We start from the raw sequence: 13,258 nt of genomic DNA on the forward strand, positions 1-13,258 counted from the left end.
TTTTGAAAATTTTATCCGTTGCCAACTGCATCTTTAGCCACCTAAACACCTTGCAAAATCCAGTCTTAAGATTTTGCAGTGTTCTGTTTAAAGTAATAGCATCCTCTCCCTCTGCAAGGGAAAAGGAAGAGCTATTAGCCAGTTGGTATTAGGACTAGTTAGACTACACACTCCTTCCTGGATCCACAGGGAGTCTGTTGATATCTTCTTAGACTGTAAACTTTTAATGGTAGACTCTTTCTGTGCGTGGACAGCAGTTAGCATATTACATGTACTGTACTAAAACAGTAATAATAAATAGAAATAAAACCTTTTGGTGGCCTGAAAGTGCATCACTTGTCTAAAAACAGAGAATGCCTATGAAACAGGAGTCAAACCATGAAATCCCCGTACTCCATACACAGTAATTCCCAAGTGTCCAAGTTTTTTACTTTTCTAACTACTGGAAATTTGTCACAACAGCCTGATATCAAAAGAAGTCACTTCTAGTACTCAATACATGGCACAGGATGCCAAAAGGCAATAAAATTTTTTACTACCTACAACCAAAATACTTGCAGGACCTTATATTCTATTCCTTTTATAAAACTAATCAGCGCACTGGAGGCAGGTGAGTTGGTTTAATTTAGTATTCTTTTTCCAGAAGAACTGACAGGTAAACAAAAACTGCATTGAGGGATAGCTGAAAAGGGTAAGGCATGATTCCCACACAACTTACTGTCCCTCTGCAGTCTGTGGATCTTTTAAATCTTATTCCATTTCAAAGAGATACAGATAAACGAGAGCGAGAGAGAGTGAGTGTGTGTCTCTAAGTATATTATGTAGCTCTAGCAAAAAACGTAATTAAGGCTGAAGTTAAGGCTTAAATAAGGCTGCCACATAATGTTTCTTTACAAAAAATAAACGTAAAAACCCTCAAACTTTATTTTATAGTGAAATGTGAGTTAGGTTTGGTTAAGAAGTGCAAAGTCTAAGAGAGAACCCAAAAAACCTCCCCTGCCACAACCACAATTAGAGTTTAAACTGATGAAGAGTTAATGTTACACTTCTCAAAAGGAGATCAGGCCCTTAGTATCTGTTTCTTCTTTAAGTAGGAGTTGCACATATTGGAACCCAAAGAATATTCACACCTTTCCTCCCAAGAAAGAATGCTAAGCATTATGCTCACTTGTTGGTTGAAATTGTGCTGTAATGCACTCTTCAGCATCACAGAAGGGTACTGCATTTTGTTCCATCAGTGGAACTTGCTTAAAAAGGCATGCAATCCGCAAGGTGACTATTCAATTCTACAGGTGTCTATGGGATCGAGGGGAAAAGAACAGACTTTTTGGAGGGCACAATTATAACTAAATTCAAGGCAAATACTATGAATGCAGGAACACTATGTTTATTAGGTCAATAATTCATTTTAGCAATACAATTACAGAATATCACAATGCTGGTTACAAACATACTCAGTATGGTTTGATGGTTACAAATAACGTTGGGCACTGCAGTTAATGTGAAGTAGGATACGAAAGGTTATTGACACAACAAATAGAATGGTGTTCAAAGTCTAGTAATGATCAAGACACGTTCATATAAATTACTGTGGCACTGTAAGTGGGGATTCCGGTTTAAAAGGTGGTCTTCATTTTAGTATTTTGCTTTAAATAGTTCAAGCAACATCTTTTTAGAATGCTATTAAGTTAAAATCCCCTGTAGTACAATAAAGTATAAAAATAGTACTGAACCTGGTAATAGTCAATAAAACGTAGAGTCCATTCACATCATAAGGTAAGAAATAAATGGTAAAGTTTTAGTTACCTGGCAACATTGCTTCCCATACAGGAATATACATAAAAAGAAAAAGAGTTACACGTATGGTACCTGCGACAGTTATTTAGTGATCCAACACTTAACTTGTGCACCACAAACCAAGTTTCTAGATATCTCTCTATATATTTATATAGCATATATTTTTCATCTTAAAATGTACTTTTGAAAAAAAATGTGCACTTCAACAAATTCACTAAGGCCACTCATGCTATAGATACCTAGGACTGCAATGAAATATTGTTAACAAGACCCTAGAACACGCATCTTGGTATCAGTGAAGGGAAACCTACTTCACTGCCTAAAACACTCCTGAGATTTGGGGACAAAAGCGTTACCAGTGAAGTCAAATGTGTATATATAGTCCAGATCGCTGGATAAAATCCCTCCTCCTCCTCCTCCCCACAGCAAGAATCCCCAAAAAGGCCAAGAAATGAAATGTGCAACAGGCCATTTGTGTCAAACATGGAAATATCCACAATGAACAGAATATTCAGATTTGCAAATAGCACTCAGCCAGCAACACTTCTCCAAAAAAAAAAAAAAAAAAAAAGTTAACAATAAAGTTTCTGCACAGGCAACAGGATTAGAAACTTTGTTTAGAGACCGATAATAGCAATATCCATCCAACTATCTTTGCTACCATGCTGTAAAGTAAAATCCAGTCAGTTTTAAAATCAAGTAAAGGTTTTGTCAACATATTCAATCATGTTTTAGGCACGATGCGTTTTCCTTTTTTTTCCGTAACTCTACCAGTATGTGCGTCTATAAAAAGGTAATTAAATAAAATGTGCATTTTTCTGTACCATAAGCAGCAGCACAATGGCACCGTTAGCAAATGATAGACCACAGCATTTTTAAAATTTAATTTTTAAAGTTATGAAAAGAATGTTATTTTCCTAATAAGTTAGAATTCAACAACAAAAAAAAACATTCAAAATTATTTATCAACAAAACACTTGTGTGCAAAAAAAAAAAAAAAAAAAAAAAAAAAAAAAAAAGAGATTGAACAATTGGTATCTATACAACAAAGTAGTGAGTGCATGTAAAGACTTCTATGAAAGAGAAAGGCAGACACTTGTTGGTTGTAAGTAACATCACAAAATAAGTGACCAACACTTTGGAGCGCAATAGTTACTAGCTATTTTACTTCAAGTAACAGAGGGATATGTGTTCAAACATCTTATTGTGACTTTTTCCCCCTGCCCAGCTTAAAGTAGCATTTGTTCCTTTCGTTCCATAAAAAAATACTCCTCCTGAGGTTGGGAAAAAACATCCATTCTTACAGTTGATGGAGATGGTTTCTGATTCTAAGAACCGAGGAACAAAGCACTGAGGAAACCCTGACATTACTTTCTTCTCTTTCTTTACAAATTGCAGTGTTTGCATAAAATAGAAGATTACAAATAAAACTGATTCACAAAACCAAAGCTTACAGTCAAACAAATGTTAGAGCTTTAAATTTAGACCCAAAGCTGAGAAATTCGGAGCAAAGACTGAAATTCTGTCCTGGACACTCTTGTGTCAAGGTAGATGATTTAAAAAACAAAAACAAAAATGTACTTACCTGTAAATGTAGTTCTTTGGAAGAAGTATTTCACTGGATTCCCACTGTTGGGTCTCCACTTCAAGCCTAAAATTACGCAGTAACTCCTCAAGATTGTTGACCCTTTGAGGAACTTGCCAGTGCACTTTGCACAGACCAATTGCCAATGCATCGGCCTTGCCTAGTGTTTCATGGTTGGCTGCTTGATGTACAAGTGGCAAAAGTACTCCTAAATTGCAACCCCATACCTATAGCCACAAGAAAATTACATCCGTTCTAAACAGAGTGAGAGAAAAGCATGAATAGACTTCCTTAATTTTAAGGTGAATGAAGGACAATCTACAGATGTGGTATCTTTTTTGGATGAAGAATTATAGGACAAATCTTTTTTTTTTGACCATATCTCACACACTAGATTCCCATTTATAAGAGCCTAGAGGCCCAAAAACCGCTCTACTTTTTAAACCAAGTGTCAACAACATGCTGCAACAGGCAGCAGTGGTAAAAGAAAGTCAGGCAATGAGTCTACCCACCATCAAGTTTTGTGTGTCAAAACACAATAGTCCAACAAACTACACAAGAGGTTAAGACTTCTGTAGTAACAGGAAAGGGCAACTCAAAAGAGATCCTGAACAGAAAACTACAGGCGTCAGGAAAGTTTGAGGAACACTAGCTGCGGAATAAATTCTGCAACAAGGCAGCCTAAGTCAAGATGCCAAGGTACAGCGCTTAGAGCAGGCTGCGTGGTTGGTTTATAAGCCTCTTGTACTAAGAAGTCTGCGGTTGCCAGCCACAGCTGTTCTACTCTGCAAGTAATATGCTTTGACATTCAGACCTGCTAGGTCATAGCTGTGAGATGCAATCAGATAGTCCGTTGGGGCCCAATTCAGCAATGTACCAAAACAGGCAAGTAGTTTTATTGAATTGGGAGTACTCATGGGCTTAAAGTCATGTTTCTCTAGGCCACGTAGCCTGCTGGAAGAAGAAAAAAAATTCTGGGTAACTTTTAGGGTTTCAAGTTCACCCTAGATAAAACCCCACGAGCATTACGGAATATAGGAAATGCTTCAACAGCACATGCATCTCCATCTGAGTGATCACATAATGCATCTGTTGCACTGGCTGAAATATAGCCAGTGTGTGCTGGAAAGCAAAAAAAAGTTCTTGGTCAAAAGAATTGAAATGTTTTGTTAGGTAATCGGGGAAAAGACGACATTACTTTACAGAACCGCGTTGTGCCCTCCCAACTTCCCAGTTGCCAACCCCCTCAGGGAAAAAGAGAAGGTGGATACTTTACAACACTAATAAGACAGTATCCATGCTCCCTAAGAGTCTATAATCTAAATTTTAGGCTTGATGCAACAAGGGAAGACAAGAGTCCCTGAAGCAAAATTAAGTTAGTCAGGAGAGAAGCAGGAATGATACTGGAACTGTGGCATTTTTTGGAAACTGTTGTTGACAGGTTAGAAAGGAACTGATGATAGAACAATAAAGGAGTCTGAGCAAGTGGCAAAGGTGAGTGCACAGGACATCTATCAGTATCTCAGGATAAAAAACAAAACCTTGAGAACTTGGGAGTTCCCTCTTTAGTTACAAACTAGAAGCAGAGACCCAAAATTAGGAATCCAGAGCATATGGAATCTGCAGAGAATGTAAGATTACTTACTAGTTTGAGGCTTCTAGGTACTTCTGCAATACATAGATCATTAGTTTTGTTTCGGACAGAATTTTAAGCTTTTTTTCCCTGATTTTTTGAGGTTTAAAATAAAAGAAAGGATATTATTTTAAATAGTGTTAAAGTGACTATTTAAAAAGTTTAAAAATATGAGAACAAGTTCTCACAACAATGTATCAATTTAATGCATATTATTTACCTGATAGTCTATAATTATTCCTAAAGTATAAACAAATATTTAGGGACTTAGATATTTATTTAGTTGCAATGTATCTCACAAATGTGTCTGGGGACATTTAAAAAAGTCTAATTTTCATTTGAACAAAAATTACTGTAATCTAATACAGTTTAAGATTACATGTAAAATTATGAAAAGCTGGCTTTTGAGAGACTGCAATAAATCATTAAAAGCTGTTGAAGTCTTAATGCTACTAGTTATTCTACTGGTGTGCATATGCCATCCCTTATTTTGAATGAAAGAAAGAATCACAACTACACTAGCACTAAAGCCACATTTCCAAATTAAGTAACTGATTTTTAAACTTGGTGTTACTCCCCCTCAAAAAATACTTGAAGGCACTAGTTTACAAAACTATTGGCCTGCAACTTTTCAGTTTAAAACCAAAGCCATTATTAAAATGATAGAAGTTCGAAGTGTCTGAAATCACTACCTTCTATTTTTTTGTATTCCGCACTCTTATCTTCTGAAGACAAAAAAAAACTTCGTAACAAATAAAAAAATTCACTCCAAGTACTGTAGGAACCTTGTTTGCCATGCTTCAACCTGGACTGAATTTTCACAGCCAAATTATAAACCCCTGAAAATAGGGGGGAAAACTGACAGACCCTTAACTATAGAGGCACTGTTTGTGCCACTATAATAAGAATTGAGGTAAAAGCAATGACTTATTTCTAGTTTGCTATGCTACGTAGATTTTTCAAATTTTGAATATTACCTCAACATTAAAACAAACTTGGTTCAATTAAACAAAACAAAATAACAAAAAACGCAAAACAAAAATTAAGACAAGCTAGTGAGATAGGCATTGTTAAGGGATCTTTACATCTGACTAATGATTTTTAAATTAATATAGAGGAATCAGTTTCTGGTTGTACTATTGTTTAATGTAGAAATGAAGCATCACAAAAAATGACCTGTTGTGCTTTTTTGGCATTTTCCACTGACCCCTGCAAACTGTACAGTAAGTTGTGATCTTCAGAAACATAAAATTGAACTGGATTGTAATACAAAACTATTAGTCAGTATAAACAAGTTACTGCCTCAATTATTAGAGTAAGCCCATTTAAAAAGGAAAAGAATGGCTGCAGCAAATAGTTAAGCATTTCTAGTTTTTGCTTATGGCATTGACATTTTAACATCTGTATAAGCTTACTAGTTGAAAACATGCCATTGCAACTGCTAAAGAACGTTCAGTTCCTAGTTTTGTATCTATCACATGAATATATTTTTGTATTATCACTGATCGTACAACTAAATGAAATATTTCTACTGTAAAAGTGAATGCAGGGGCAGAAATATTAAATTAAAGCCACTGGTCCAAAGACTCTTTTCTACACAGGCTGGTCCACTCTTGATTCTCCTGGTCCTTTTATGGAAAATTATTATAGCTCTTGTAAAGTACCAAAGGAAATTTGGATTGCTGGTCTACTGGATCTTCTATCACTTACAGATGAACGCTGGTCCAATTCAGATGATTAAAAACAACACATGGCAGTTACTTCCATAACAAACTAGCGTGGTTTACAACACATACATTTCTTTCTGGAGTGGTTCTTTGCCACTTTTCTTCATAAGGCAGCAAACAAAGCTAGGGCATTTCCTCTTTTGTTAATATTTATCATTAGCTCTGCTACAATGCATAAAGTATAAACACCTTCTTCATTTCTTACAATAGAGTATTTATTATTTCTACTTGTTGGAAGAATTTTCTTGCTGAAACCTTCCTTTCATAATAAGAATGCAACTCTTAACTCTTAAACAGTTTTATTTAAGTTTATTTGCAGATTTCCTGTAAAGTAGCTTCTTTTGCAAGAGAAGGGGGAAGGGGATCCTGGTGGTTGGTATTCAAATTCAATAAGCCAAACTAAACATGCCATACACATGCTGATAAGAACTTAACTCATTATTCATCTGTATGGGCACTCTTCAATGGACTAGACCAGTGTTTCAATGCAAATTCCAGCCCCCAGAAAACTACATGGTTTAGATTTCACAGTATGACTTTCCCTTGTAATCTGGGGGAAAAAACTTAATTGGTTAATTAATTGACCAAGTTCTCTAGCTATTCTGTCCATCAATGTTCTGAGACATCAGAAAAGACTGAACTACTTCTTCAGTAGATTGAGGGCTGGTGCTTACATCCTCCAGAGCATCTGTAACTGAGAACTGCCGATCCCGCAACCGGTTCCAACTGGCCAAAATATTGTGATATTCAAATACTTTCTCATAATTGCCAATGGAATTGTACAGTTTAATGAGACCTCTGTAATCATATTCTAGTCCACTGTAACCTTCGCCAAAAAGCTTCTTTCCTAAAGAAATCCAAAAGAAAATAAAATTGAAGAACACGAAATTTAACCACATTTAATTCTGCATCTCTCAGGTCATTTTGCCTTTGATAATATGAACTGCATATTCATCATCTTTTTGTTAGTAGGAGTCAAATGTAGTACTTAACAAAAGGAGTGCCATGTGTAAGTTTCCCTGTGACTACACCCCAATGCACTTCAGCCCCTGTACTTCAATACCCTACTAAATTTCAACCACATTTCAACTGTGATCATAACCCAACATGAAAAGAGGGAATCTACAGAGGGATGTCTCATGACATTTATTCACCTTGCCTCACCCCAATCAATTATGAGCACTAACTGAACTACCTTAGAAGACTGTGGTAAATCTGACATTATTAACTGAATGTTTCCTTGGGCAAAATTCACTGCAAGTGGCAGATGATCCAGGAAGGGGGATGCAAGTTGCATCATAAAAGGGCTGCTGGACAGATCGGTTTTCCATTTCTTTGAAGCTCTGGCTACAATTCATGCTTCAAATCATGATTAAAATGAACCTGTAGGTAACGGTCCAAAAAGTTAAACTCCAAAATAATTAATTGGACTTTCTAAAATAGGCACTTTCCTAAATGTTTCAAGAGTCCATTAGTTTAAAAACTAAAAGTTACTGTTTTGTAGCTACTGGTGACTGGGTTCTCATGGAACACTAACATATATTTTTTGCAGTTCAAGGGTAAGCATCATAGTTGGATTGAATCCACATATACATTAAACAAATGTATGGCATCAACCTTCCTTTATTCATTTATACTTTTATTAACAAAGACCATTGTTTTACTCTATCATCACTGCTCAGTACAGTAATTTGTTCTAAAAATTACACACCGATTGCTATTGATCTCAGATAAAGCTTTTCTGCATTTTCATATTGATTCATGTCATAGTTATAGAGAGAAGCTAGGTGTCCCACTGATAGGGCGACTTCATAATCTTCTTGACCAAGAAGCTGCTCCTTAATCTGAATTGCTTTGATGTGCATTTCTTCTGCTTCCTGAAAGATCCAAAACCACATAAATAAGCCAGGACAGACATTACACCCTCCCACAAAAACAAAAGACAAAGATTCCAATACATCACACATAAAAAGAAGTGGTGTAATTGACAGCTAATCTAGAGGAAGCCATAACACTGATTCTACAAAAGGCTTGAAATGCAGTGGAGTCTGCAAAGGACTGGTAATCAGGATCTCTAGGCTCTGACACTGCCTTGCTGTGTAAGAAAGTAGTTTTTGTTAATATCTGTACAATCCTTTGGAGTGGTGAAGTGCTAAGTATTAGGAAATTTTTTCCATCTCAGAAGAGAGCACCCATGGGTACAGTCAGGTTTAAACAACCAGAAGAGCATTAAAAAATGGTAATACTCATCTATTATGATGGAATTGCTAAGTTGTGCTACCTTTAGAGCTACTTCTGCAATAGCTACTTTGATTTTTAACTGGGAAATTTAACAGCCATCTGGTCTTACCTTAAATTTTCTCATTGACTGATAAAGTCTGCCCAGATTGCCATAGTGTTTTGCTGTCTGTACATTGAATTCCCCAAAGGCTTTTTTAGCTAACTGGAGTGAAGATAGGTGCAAATCGTGAGCTTCTTGAAGTAACCTCTGCTCAGTTTCCTTATTGTGACAGTCAATAGCAATCTCCTCCAGGATAAGTGCTGAATACGGAAGAGAAAAAAAATCATGCTAATGTGTTCTAGATACACAGAGATATCAGCAATAGAAAGACAAATCCCATAAGGTTATATTCACAAACCGCCACCACATACAACTGAAGAGACTGTCAATCAGACTTTGTGTTCCCTGTTAATTGTTTCCTATTAAGAGATAGGTTGGATTTTGTATCTGTTCGCTTTTCAAGTCCACATGAAATTCATCTGAGGATTTATATTTTCAGTAATTTTTACAAGGGCTTAGTCATACTTTACAAATATATCTTTGTGCTATAGACAGCATTTGAAATAGGTTTTAGCCTTCCCTGTCAAAACTAATACTTCAAAGCAAGCTGTGTGGGAAGAAAAAAGTAGTTTAGGCATTATAAGGAATACTGTATACACAGACTCTTGTTTCCAGCAGTTCTTCAGTTATGGAAGCCCCAGCAAATTAAGACTTCATAGAGTTTTGGCCCATATCATTAAGCCAGTTCACACGCAGTAATGAATATTTGTACATGTCAGAAAAGACAGAAGAACTGGAATGGAGAGAGGAAGGCAATAGCTACAGGAAAGCATTACTAGAACTTATACCACTATAGAACTAGTTGGTTTCTTTTATTACCTAAGAGATGTGCAATGCAACTTTCAGATAATGTTCTCGATCCCTTCAAAGGCTGCAGGTCAGGCTAACCTATTCCTCAAGCCTCAGGCACAGCTTTCTACTAAGCCAGAGGTGGGCAACCTACAGCCCACAGGCCACATCCGGCCTGCAGGACCCTCCTGCCCGGCCCCTGAGCTCCTGCCCCTCCCCTGCTGTTCCTCCTCCCCCGTAGCTTCAGCTCGCTCCGCTGCCGAGCAAAGCTCTGGGCAATGGTGCTGTGAGCTCCTGGGGCAGTGCAACTACAGAGCCTCAGCCTGCCCCAGTGCTATGAGCTGCATAGTAGCGTGGCTGGCTCCAGCTGGGCGATGCGGCTGCAATGCTGCCAGCCACCGGTGCTCCAGGCAGTGCGGTAAGGTGGCAGGGAGCAGAGGGGTTTAGACAGAAGGAAGGGGAATTTGCGGTGGTGGTAGGGGGTGTGGACAGAGATTGGAGTGGTCAAAGGGTGGGGAACAGAGGGGTTGAAAGGGGACAGGGATCCCCAGGGGGCAGTCAAGCATGAGGGGGGGGTTGGAGGGGGTGGCGTAGGGCAGTCAGGGGCAGAGATTCTGGGGGCGGTCAGGGGACAGGGAGAAGGGGTGGTTAGATGGGGCAGGGGTCCCTGGGGAGCTGTCAGGAATGAGAGGTGGGGTTGGATGGGGCAGCTGGGGGCAGTCAGGGGTAGGGGTTCCGGGGGCTGTCAGAAAGGAGGAGGAGGGGTTGGATGGGGAAGGGGCCCTGGGGTGCAGTCAGGAAGGAGGGCAGTTTGGATGGAGTGTTGGGGGGCAGCCAGGGGCAGGGGTCGGTCAGGGGACAAGGGTCCCAAGAGGGCAGTCAGGAATGAGGGGGGGTTGGATGGGGTGCCAGGGGGCAGTCAGGGGTGGAGGTTCCGGGGGATGTCAGGGGCAGGGAATGGGAAGGTTGGATGGGGCAGGAGTCCCGGAGCAGCTGTCACAGGGCAAGAAGCAGGAGGGGGGTCGGGCCACGCCTGGCTGTTTGGGAAGGCACAGTCTCCGCCAACTGGCCCTCCATACAATTGTGGAAACTCGATGTGGCCCTCTGGCCAAAAAGTTTGCCCGCCCCTGTACTAAGCCCATCAGTGCCATTACCAGGTCAGACAGAAAGGGATACTAGACAAAAGCAAGAGGCATTTTCTCCCCTATCCCTAAGATTGTAAGGGATTTATCTGCAGTGCTTCCCATCCAGGAACTGAAGACCGTTTTTTTTGGTTTAAAAAGAAAGCACATATGAGAGAGAAGTACCCCATCCAATAAGACAGTATATTTTCAGGTTCAAATTTCATATATTTGCTAGGAAAAACACCAACAGCCTCTCACATTGTGCATATATTCTAAGCTCCTCTTGGACTCCTGACATTCATCTTTTTGATTTTCACTCTTACATCCCTACCTCCCAGACTGTGCTTCACTTCCTAAGACAGAGAACCTCCTGTGGATACCTCCATTCTAACCTCTCATGCCTTCCCTTCAGCAACTACAGGGGTTGGTTACACTGACTAATAAGATGACAGTATGAAGGAGAAGTATTAATTAATTTTAATGCTATTGTCACAACAGTAGGTTACATCTTCCATATTACTGATGAAGTTTATTTTGTCTCTCTGACTGTAAGACGTAACATTTATTAGTACAGAATCTTTTCTCATCATTTGAAGTTGCCACTGCTCTAAATTCTTCCAGATTGCTTCACAGTTTGGTTCTGGTCTTCCTATATATTTGCTGCCATCTGCAAATTTGATCACAGTTGCATTTACAACAAAAACTATCTGGGAAAGTAATGAAACAGCTGTGCAAAATGCAGAGAAGTACTTTCTTTTTTGCTTGAGTTAGTCAAAAGAAGCCTTCAGACATGAGAGCTCTGAACCGGGCTGCATCTAGTAAGAACCATCACTGCTTGAAGACTGAGTCACCATGTGACAAAAATCTGCTCCACAGACCAACTGAAGTACTTAGCACACCATCAGTGGTATGCATACCACACGTTGAGAACCACTGCCCTAAAACTAAATACTTGTTTCTAAAAAGAAAGATGAAACGCTGCTAAGGAGGGGGAGGACAAGGCCTCCACAACACTGTCAGGCCAGACAGAGAGACATATCAAACCTCTATAAAACCTGGCTAACCCACCCTTTAAATCCACATAGAATTTGGCATTGAATTGATGTAGAATTCTAGGGAAGCTATGAGTGTATAAAACAATGGTGAAAATACAAGAAAAATTACCTGCATCTTTACTTTCTAGGAAAGGCTCTTTAAGATACAGTTTTTATTGCCAGACCAATTAACAGAACTGTTACTTAGTAGTGGGTGCAGAGGGGGGAAGGAATATCAGTGTTACACTACCTCTGTAGGACAACAGAAATAAAATGCAACTCAATAACTGACGTCCACCTATAAGGCATTAAATTAACAATGCTCCAGTACTGTAACTAAATGGGCTACCTTTAACTCTCTTGGAAGAGGCCAAGAGAAGGTGATCTTCAGGAAGAATGTGAGTGATAATGCCAATAGCACGTTCTGCATGGAATCTGAAACAAGTTCAAATACATACATTTTTAAATTAAATTTTCTTATTCTCTAAAGTTTATTGGTCAAATCATCACCAAATAAAAAGGGATCTATAAAGTATGTAGACCCAATTTATACTTTATAAGAATTAGAGCTATTTAATTGGTTTCAAGAAGCCCATTTGCAAACTATTTATGAAGTACATTTCTTCCCATTTACTGCACTAAATTAGGGACCAACATTTTCTCACTGCTTAAAACAACCGTAGTACTCACAGTGCATTGTCAAATTTTCCAGAACTATACTGGTGAACATAAGAAGAATAAGCCAAGTCTTCATGAGCTGTAGCTACATGGATGTTTTTACCTCCAAACACTGACTGTCGGATATCAAGAGCTGTCTGAAATAGTCACAAGAAAAGCCCCTTATATTCTGAACATTTCTTGAATTACTATCATGTTTCTAAATCTAAAGAAATACTAGCTCTATACAGAAAATGCGTGTTGAGATGCCATTCTTACTGTGGTTCAGAAATTCGTAACTCAGGTGGGAATTCAATTTGTGTCTCTAAAACTAAGGATACCTGAAAAACTAAATGCAAAATGCTTATCTGAAAGTATAATTCAAGCTTCCAAGACAGGACAATTATATAAAAGCTCTTTGCAAACAGACACCCTAACAAGTTTACTCTCTCTCCTTTTGTTAGGATAATATAGTAAAATGCACCTGCCACATTAGTCAGTTTGTTTATTTTTTAAGGAAAAAAATAAATGACTTTCTAGAAATTAACAAGTATTTCTACAACAGAAAATC

At 38.5% G+C, this 13,258-nt stretch overlaps 1 protein-coding gene across 2 annotated transcripts in view; it reads right to left on the minus strand.

The window, feature by feature from the left end:
• Positions 1-1,371: 1,371 nt before the first annotated feature.
• Positions 1,372-13,258, minus strand: part of APPBP2 (amyloid beta precursor protein binding protein 2) — a 41,943-nt gene continuing 30,056 nt past the window's right edge. Inside the window, exons 9-14 of one of the 2 annotated variants that reach the window (XM_050929322.1) lie at positions 12,721-12,845; positions 12,380-12,465; positions 9,093-9,283; positions 8,454-8,619; positions 7,417-7,589; positions 1,372-3,609 (exon numbers count right to left, since the gene is read on the minus strand). In XM_050929322.1, coding sequence (XP_050785279.1) covers positions 3,379-3,609; positions 7,417-7,589; positions 8,454-8,619; positions 9,093-9,283; positions 12,380-12,465; positions 12,721-12,845 — 972 coding nt within the window. In that variant the 3' untranslated portion in view covers positions 1,372-3,378. Of the gene's footprint in view, positions 3,610-7,024; positions 7,590-8,453; positions 8,620-9,092; positions 9,284-12,379; positions 12,466-12,720; positions 12,846-13,258 lie in introns of those variants that run through there. The other variant, XM_050929323.1, reaches the window with a different exon arrangement.

The sequence above is a fragment of the Gopherus flavomarginatus genome, chromosome 19, assembly GCF_025201925.1.
Source record: "Gopherus flavomarginatus isolate rGopFla2 chromosome 19, rGopFla2.mat.asm, whole genome shotgun sequence".
NCBI classification, from domain to species: domain Eukaryota; kingdom Metazoa; phylum Chordata; order Testudines; family Testudinidae; genus Gopherus; species Gopherus flavomarginatus.